We start from the raw sequence: 8,946 nt of genomic DNA on the forward strand, positions 1-8,946 counted from the left end.
CATTAATTAAAAACAACCACATGAGACCAATCAAAGATGCACCTGTTGATAAACCATCTCCAGACCACATTCCACAGCCATCACAGAGTTATTGTTTACATTTCTTTTCTGAGGCTTCTCAGCTCCTCAGGAGAAAAATCCTAGCGAAAGGATTTTTTAGAAAATATGTGCGTGACACTCCCTGCAATGTAAAAGGCCCCAAGAGCCACCAAACCCCTTCCCATCTGCCCCAAAACCCACCCAAGTTCTCTCCAAGCCACACAGCCCAGCCAGGACCCCAAACCCCTCCCAGCACCACAAACACCCCAAGAGCCACAGAAGCCTCTCCCCATTCCCCCAGGACCCCCCAAACCCCCTCCCACCCCCCTGGCACTGACCAGGAGAGGTTGGTGGGCAGGAACATCCCCAGCCAGGAGCAGCCCAGGCACTTCAGCAGCGATTTGGGCACTTTGGGGGGACACCCCAAACAGGGAGAGCCAGGCCAGGGACTGGGACAGAACCAGAATTCCTGGAGAACAGACGGGCTCAGGGGGACAAACTCTGCCAGCACAGCTACGAGACTGTGGCCCCACAGCCCTACAAGACCCTCATCCTCCTGGATATTCCTCTGAACCCCAAATTCACCTCCAAATCCCAGTGAAGTGGTGCAGCTTTAGATCTCTTTCTTTAATTTCTTTATTTTACCTCAATTCTGGGTGTTTTGATGGGATAAAGATGGAAATTATTTAGGTTAGAAAAACCTCCAAGGATCATCCAGCTATGCTCAATGCCACCAGAAGAAACGATTGGACAGAGCAGAATTTTTAGGGAGCAAAGGTATGTTGGGGGGTCCTTTTGTTCCTTTTTACTTAGAGAATTGCTAGGAAACACTAACAACTGGATACTTCAGAAAACAAAAGATGTGATCAAGCTCAGGGACGAGGGCACCTGGCTGCACTTCTCTTATTTGGGAGTTTCTCCCCAGCCCAGCCCAGAGCTGCTTCTCCAGCTGTGGGTTAGAAATTTAACTCAGGGTAGAAACCAATTTTAGATTTAGCTGAAGTCTGCTGTTTAATCTCCTGTAGTCTGTTAACTTGTGTGCTCCCAAAAAAGCCTGCAGAGAAAACAAAGGAGATTCAAGGCTACCTAGAAAGGAATGCAAACATCCAAGCTGAAGAGAGATAAGGAGAGGGGGCACCCACCGACCCTGGGGCTGAAGCAGATGGAAAAACTGGATCTGGGTTACAACTATGTGACTGAACAACTGGCAGGCTCATAGAATTTATAAGACAGTTTAATACACGTGTGCCAGGAAAATGAATCCACAAACATCAGAGGTTTATGTCCAAAAAGGACACAGAGGAGGCCTTTGACTTTATTTGAATAAAGGGAGAGGCCACGGGGCATTTCCCTGGGGTCTCTCCAATTTTTGGAGGATGCAGCCTCCTTTTTACCCCAATTTCCCTTCTCTCTTTCCCCAGTGGCTGAGGTACTTGAGAGGTACAGACTTCCCAAAACATCTGATATCAGAGATTCCCCTCTGATGCATAGCCCTCCCTTTTAATTTTCAATTCTTATGGAATTTAGGTTTTCCCCCATTGTTTCTTTATCTTTCAACGTACAATTTCATTTATCAGCAACCCTAAAGTTTATTTGTAAAAGCAAATATCTTTTTCCATTCATCAATGATTGGAATCCTTCCCATTGCTTCTTTTATCTCTCAGTGCTGGTTTTATCTAGCAGCAGACCCACAGCTGGTTTGTAAAGACAAATCCCTCATTCCTCTCATATGCACATGTCTTTTATGCATATGCAACAAGTTAAGAGGTAAAATAGACTTGGAAATTTTTGGGGGTGCCCATGTCCTTAGGGCAGCATTGAAATCAATCATACTGGCTTTACAGCTTCTACAAATTGCAGGGTTTTTTTCAGCAAATCAGGGTGAGCCTCTGCTGTGAGACTGCACTGGGACCTTATTGCGAAAAATGCATGTATCTTATGATTGGCTTTTCACAAATATTAAAATGAATATTATATGTGTTGTGTTAGAAAGTAATGCTGTATTAATTCTCTTAAGTACTGTGTTAAATATAGTTTTAGGTTATAAAAAATGTTAAAATACAAACGATGCTATGTAGGATACTCTTTTTAAAGAAAGGACTCACAGAGAGATAGCCACAGGACACCTGAATCTTTCAGAGAAAAAGAATTTATTGCCCTCTTATCAGAAGCAACTTCTTCCCACCTCCAAGGCACCCTTAGGATTCAGGGGAAGAAGGTGGCACTGACCAGACAGAATCCTGTGTTTGAATGGAATTTATGCATCATGTATGATGTGTATGAATATGCAACAGGCTATTCTTTTTAATGGTTAATCCTTTGTTAACGGGTGTCCTTTTTTGGGCTTGTGCTGCCCAGAAAAAGGTACCCGGACATCTGTAACTCTTTGTCTCTATTGTCTCATATTGTCCTAATTCAAATTGTCAACATTGTTATTACTCTAATTATATTACTATTTTTATAACCATTTTATTACTATTAAACTTGTAAAATTTTAAAAACAAGTGATTGGTGTTTTTCACACTTATTAACACCCACCTCCATAGAAGAGGGACCCATCCCCATCTGCCTGGGACCCTGAGCTCGGCTCTCCCTGCCCTGCAGCCACTGTTATAGATACATATTATAATAGTGGCTTTTCACAAATGTAAAAATGGATTTTATATCTGTGGTGTTAAAATAACTTTGCTATATAGTTTCTATTTCTGTTGTTAATTAAGGTTAGACATAGTAGTGAAATAGCTGATATAATTATGCTTGTGCTAAAATGCCTGCTTTGGTTGGGATAACATCCAATTGAGAGGAACAGCAGATTTGTCTTTACAAACCAGCTGTGGGTCTGTTAGTAGATAAAACTAGCACTGGGAGATAAAAGAAACAATGGGAAAGATTCCACTAATTAATGGGAAAAGATATTTTTCTTTACATAGAAACTTTAGGTTGCTGATAAATGAAATTAGACATTGAAAGATGGAAGAAACAATGGGGGAAACACCTAAATTCCATAACAATTAAAAATTAAAAGGGAGGGTTATACGTTAGAGGGAAATCTTTGGTATCAGGTGTTTTGAGGTCTGTACCTCCCAAGTACCTCAGCCAGTGGGGAAAGACAGAAGGAAAATACAGCTGGGAAACTGGGATAAAAAGGAAACTGTGTCCTCCAAAATTTTGAGAGATCCCAGGGGGACGCCCCATCGCCTCTCCCTTTATTTGAATAAGTAAAAGGACTCCTCTGTCTCCTTTCTGGACATAAATCTCTGATGTTTGTGGATTAATTTTCCTAACACAATGAACACAGGATGAAGATAACCTGTACAGATCTGCCAACCACTGTCTGAAGGCAGTGTGGACTGGGGCCAAAATGAAGATGATAAAAAAAGGACTAAAACCACAAGGCAGGAATACTCATGCTCTAAAAAGGCAGATCCAAGGAGGAGATATGCTAAGGAGTTCTTGGAACATGTAAACTAGCTTGGGGAAATGTTTACTATGTATAAGGGTCTATAAATATACAAAAGGTTGGTGTAAGGCAGAAGGTATTTAGGGGCATCCCCAGCTGAGTGCCAAGATGCACCTGGCTGGAATTACCTTTGCTCTATGGTCCTTGTTTCCTATTGTCCTTTATGAAATTTTTAGATTTTTCACAGGAGACTGAATGTGTTTTTCACACCCCACACCCCCTGCCTGCTGACACATCTTGCCAGCTCAGCCTGGTGCTCCCCAAGCCCTGCTGGGGCACCTGGACCATCCAACCCACCCCTGTGGGTTTGTGCAGCAGAGCCTCTCTCAATGCTGTAGTTGTTGTTCTTTGTTTGCTTTATTATACACACCACTAAAGAACTGTTATTCCTATTCCCATATCTTTGCCTGAGAGCCCTTAATTTCATGATTCTAATAATTCAGAGGGAGGGGGTTTACATTTTCCATTCCAAGGAGGGCTCCTGCCTTCCTTAGCAGACACCTGGCTTTCAAACCAAGACAAGGTAAAAAATCAGCTCTTCCCAAGGAGTTTCCAGTATGGAGCTGAGACCCAATGGATGTTCCTGCCCCAGCATTGAGTCAGGTGCCTACAGGGATCCAGGATGATGTGGAGACCACCAGCCAGGCGTCTTCCCAACTTGGATAATTGGGAATGTGGATCACCAGGGCTTTTCCAGCTTGGATTATTTGGAATGTGGGACACCAGGGCTCTCTGCAATGAGGGTTCTCTGATTGAGGATGGAGTTGGAGCAATGCATGAAGCTCCTCCTGCAGCTGGGGCACTTGCAGGGCTTCCCTTAGCGGTGCCTCCACTGGTGTTGATTCAAGACTGAGCTGGTCCTGAACCTCTTCCCACACTCCGGGCACTCGTAGGGCCTCTCCCCGGTGTGGATGCGCCGGTGCCTGGTGAGGTGGGAGTTGTGCTTGAAGCCCTTCCTGCAGATGGGGCAGCGGAAGGGCCTCTCCTCGGTGTGAATCCGCTGGTGGGTGAGGAGAAGGGAGCTGGTTGGAAACGATTTCCCACACTCAGAACACTCGTAGGGCCTCTCCCCTGTGTGGATCTTCTGGTGGGCGGACAGGTGGGAGCTCCGGAGGAAGTTCTGGCCACACTCCCAACACTCGTAGGGCCGCTCGCCGGTGTGGATGCGATGGTGGATGGTGAGCTGGGGGCTGTCTCTGAAGCCCTTCCCACACTCAGGACACTCGTAGGGCTTCTCCCCAGTGTGGATCATCTGGTGGCGGAGCAGGCGGGACCTCCAGCTGAAGCCCTTCCCACACTCCAGGCACTTGTGGGGCTTCTCCCCATCATCGAGCTGCTCATGGAGCACCAGCTCTGAGCTCTGGCTGAAGCTCTGTCCACCTTCCTGGCCCAGGCTGGCTCTTTCCTCCACAGAGCACCCTGGGCTGGGTTTGCAGCCCTTCCTCCTGGGGGATCTCTGGGGCTTTTCCTCCCCAAGGGATTCCTGCACCAGGGAGTCACTCAAAACGGCCTCTTCCATGAGGTTCTGCTGCCCTGGAGATCTGTCCTCCCTGCTCTCCATGCTCAGCTCCTGCTCTGGGGGAGGAAGGACAAGGACAGGATGGGATTTGCCTCCGTGCCATAGGCAAGGGCAAGGAGATCCCCCCAGGGCTGAGCTGCAGCCGGGGCCGTGCTGGGCTGGGAGATGGAGCAGCACAGGGGGAAAGGGGCACTGACTTCCTCCTCACCTGCCTCAGTGTCCTGGGGCATCTTGCTCTTCCTTGCAGCCTCCTCCTCCATCCAGCCAAGGGTTGGGAATGGGAAATCCTGGTTTGCATGGAAAACAGGGGATGAGCACACAGAGTTTCAAGGTCCTTCTGCCCAAGTCCATCTCTAGAAGTCATCAGGCATAAAAACATCACAAACAGCAAGATTTAGCACTGAAATTGACTCCCAGGTGTTCTGTCTCTGTGGTCTCTCCCCTTTAGCGTTTGGGTGTTCTCCCTATCCCAGCTGCTTGGGGGCACACTTGCATTGGGGGGTCTCCCATCTACTCAGTCCCTACGGTCCCCAATCTGCTGGGAGTCCCACGAATCCAAAAAACAACAATTCCTCCCTTTTCCATCTCTCCATCATCTGGGATGATTGGAGTTTTGGGCTCCTGGGGTCCCTACTCCCCTCATTCTCTGCTTTGGGCTGCAGGGGATCCAAGGAGTCCCCCCTGCCAGGGACTGGTTTGTACTGGGGGAACTAGGAACGACTGAGAATAACTGTGAGCATGCTGAGGGACACTGGGATATACCAGGAGTGTCTGTTAACCATACTCAGGTGACTGGAACCACACTGGGAACAGGTGGGACCATGCTGGGAAGAACTGGGACCTCATTCTGGGGGCAATTGGGAGCGAGTGGGAATGACTGGATGTACACTGGGGATAACTGGGCATGACTGGGACCACGCTGGCAGGGACTGGGATCATCTATGGATTGGTTGGCACCATTCTAGGGACAACTGGGATCACACTGAGAGGAACAGAGATTGACTGGAACCGTGCTGGGGGCTACTGGGATCCTACTGGGATGACAGGAGGAGAAGCTGGCCAATGCTGGGAGTCACTGGCATCATACTGGATCATACAGGCAGCAACTGGGAATGCACTGAGGGTGACTGGGAGTGGCTGTCAGCAACTGGCATCAGGCTGGAAGCAACTCAGGACAACTGGGAGTGACTGGGAACATGCTGGGAGTAACTGGGATATACTGGGAGAGACTGAAATCACCCTGGGGGTAAATGGGAGTAACTGGAACCCTACTGGATGGTCATGGGAGCAGCTGTGCCCATGCTGGGATCATACTGGGATCCTATGGGAAATGGCTGGGATCATACTGGGAGTGACTGGGAAGGTGCTGGCTCTGACTAGAACCATACTGGAAGTGCCTGGAAGCAACTGGGCCCACACTGGGAGTGCCAGGGAGTCACTCTGAGCATGACTGCAATAACACTGGGAGTATCTGGGACTGACTGGGGTCATACTGGGGGTGACTGGAACCATACTGGGAGTGACTACTGCTCCTGCTGGGGTCATCCTGGGAGCCACTGGGATCACACTTTGGGCAACTGCCAGAAACTGGGATCATGCTGGAGGCAACTGGGAGGAACTGGGAAAGACTGGGATCATTCTGAGCTAACTAGAACTGTACTAGGCACACTGGGATATGCAGGGAATGTCTGTGACCACACTGGGGGGGGCTGGAAACACACTGGGAACAGCTGGGACCATGCTGGGGGCAACTGGGAGTGAGTGGAACGATGCTGAGAGGGACTGGGACTATTCTAGGCACAACTGAGATCATACTGGGAGGAATTGGGAACAATTTGAATTATGCTGGAGGCAACAGGGATCATACTGGGATGACAGTGGCAGTAGCTGGGTCCATGCTGGGTGACACTGGGATCACACTGAGAGTGACTGGAATCACACTGGGATTGACTGGCAGTGGCTGTCAGCAACTGCAATCATGCTGAAAGCAAGTGGGGGGAAGTGGGAGTGACTGGGAGCATGCTGGGGGTAACCGGGATATACTGGGAGAGAGTAGAAGTCACTGCTGGCATTGACAGGGAGCAACTGGGATCACACTGGGGGCCACTTGCATCATACTGGGAGTGACTGGGATTATACTGGGAGTCACGGGGATCATACTGGGAGTAGCTACAATCAGACTGGGACTGTAGGGGGTGTGATTGGTCCCTGTATGGGGGGTGCTGGGAGCTGCCAGGCGCATGCTGGGAGCTGACTGCCCAGCCACTGGGAGGAACTGGGAGCAACTGGGAATGGCAGGATGCAGCTGCAGCAGCGGCAGCTCCCCGGTGGCCCCGTGCCAGTGCCGCTCGTGGTGCCGGCTCTGGCTGTGCCGAGATCCCGCTGGAAGGGGATCCCAGCCAGGGACCCCACGGATACCAACCGGGGGAACCCCGGGCTGGGCTCCGACAGCGCCACAGGCAGGGAACGCAGGGACAGGAGAACTGGGGGGACACCGAGATTTGGGGGCTGGGGGGCACGGGGGAACCAAAGGGAGAGCTGGGAGAGCAGGGAACGGGGTTTGGGGGTTCCAGGACTGAGAAAAGGGGAGGCTGCGGTGGGCAGAGGGGGGACGGGCTGGGCTAAGGGGGTTCCTGAATGCAGGAAAGGGAGCTCCAAGGGTCCCCAGTGTTCCCCACTCCCAGCAAAAGGTGGGAAAACCCGGGATGGCTGGGAATAGGGGTCTCGGGTGTCCTCGGTGTGGAGGAGGGGGTGGGGAATGGGAAAGGCAGGAATTGGGGTCCAGGGGGTCTCTGGGGGAAGGAAAAGGGGGCTCTGGGGGCTGGGAGAGGCGGGATGGCCGGGAAGGGGGTGCGGGTGTCACTGGTGTCGGATAAGGAGGTGCAGGGTGGATCCCCTGCCCAGGAATGGGGGTTCAGGGCCCCCCCGGTGCTCCGGGATGGGCGATCAGACAGTCCCGGTGCCGGGGGTCCCCCTCACCTCTCGCCGCCCCCCGGGGCCCCAGGAGCGCCCCCAGCCCCAGCGCTGGAGCCATCGCGCTGCTCCTCCTCACTCCCAGTGTGATCCCAGTACAGTCCCAGTAGAACTCAGTCACCCGGGAGCTGCTCCCAGGATGATCCCAGTACAGCCCAGTCACTCCCACTGCTGCCATCCCCCCCACCCCTCGCTCCGTTCCGACCTGGCCCGGCTGCATCCCCGCTCCTCCCGCCGGCTGCGAGGGCTCCGGGACCGGGGGAGGAGGAGGAGGGAGGGAGGAAGAGGCGGAGCGGCAGCAGGAAGCTGTGGGAGCACACGACGGCGAGAATCGATCGGCTCCGGCGCTGCCTGAACTCCGGACCCCGGGAGCATCGCCCCCCATCCCGCAGGTGCCGGGGGAGGTTCCCCCCTGTCCCATCTGCTGGGGTCACACTTGGACTGGGGCTCCCCCTTCTCGTCGGTGCCCGCCCTGCCCAGGCTGCTGGCAGTCCCAGCAATGCCAAAAGCTCCCCCCTCTTGGCTCTCCCCATTTCGGGATGCCGGGGCTCTTTGGGCTCCCGGGCTCCCTTCTCCCCTCATTCTCTGCTCGGGGCTGCAGCGGCTCCAAGGAGTCCCCCCTGCCCCTCTCCAGGCTCTTGAGGCTCCCGCCAATGGCGGCGCTCCCCCCTCTCTGGGCTCCCCACTTTGGGCTCCTGGGGGACACAGGGCTCTGCTCCTCCAGGCTGCCTCTGCCGGCAGCCGCCACCGGCACCCCCCGATGTCCCCCGAGGGGCCTTTTCCGCTCAGCCTTGGACTGCTTCATTCTCCAAACATCCCCCCAAAAACCCAACTGGGAGTGGCTGAGAACATGCTGGGGTGAACTGGGCTACACTGGGAGATACTGGGAGTGACTGTAACAAAAGTGAGTGTGAAAGAGAGCAACTGGAACCATGTGGAGCACAACTGGTTCATA

At 52.2% G+C, this 8,946-nt stretch overlaps 1 protein-coding gene across 1 annotated transcript; it reads right to left on the reverse strand.

Moving 5' to 3' along the window:
- Window positions 1-347: 347 nt before the first annotated feature.
- Window positions 348-8,391, reverse strand: LOC141726312 (uncharacterized). Its single transcript, XM_074531063.1, has 3 exons — window positions 8,197-8,391; window positions 5,227-5,305; window positions 348-5,074 (listed from the first exon to the last, which is right to left on the reverse strand). Exons 1-3 carry the CDS (start codon window positions 8,374-8,376, stop codon window positions 4,317-4,319), a joined length of 1,017 nt encoding a protein of 338 aa, XP_074387164.1. The 5' UTR covers window positions 8,377-8,391; the 3' UTR covers window positions 348-4,316.
- Window positions 8,392-8,946: the final 555 nt, after the last annotated feature.

This window comes from Zonotrichia albicollis, chromosome 34 (genome assembly GCF_047830755.1).
Source record: "Zonotrichia albicollis isolate bZonAlb1 chromosome 34, bZonAlb1.hap1, whole genome shotgun sequence".
Taxonomy (NCBI): Eukaryota; Metazoa; Chordata; class Aves; order Passeriformes; family Passerellidae; genus Zonotrichia; species Zonotrichia albicollis.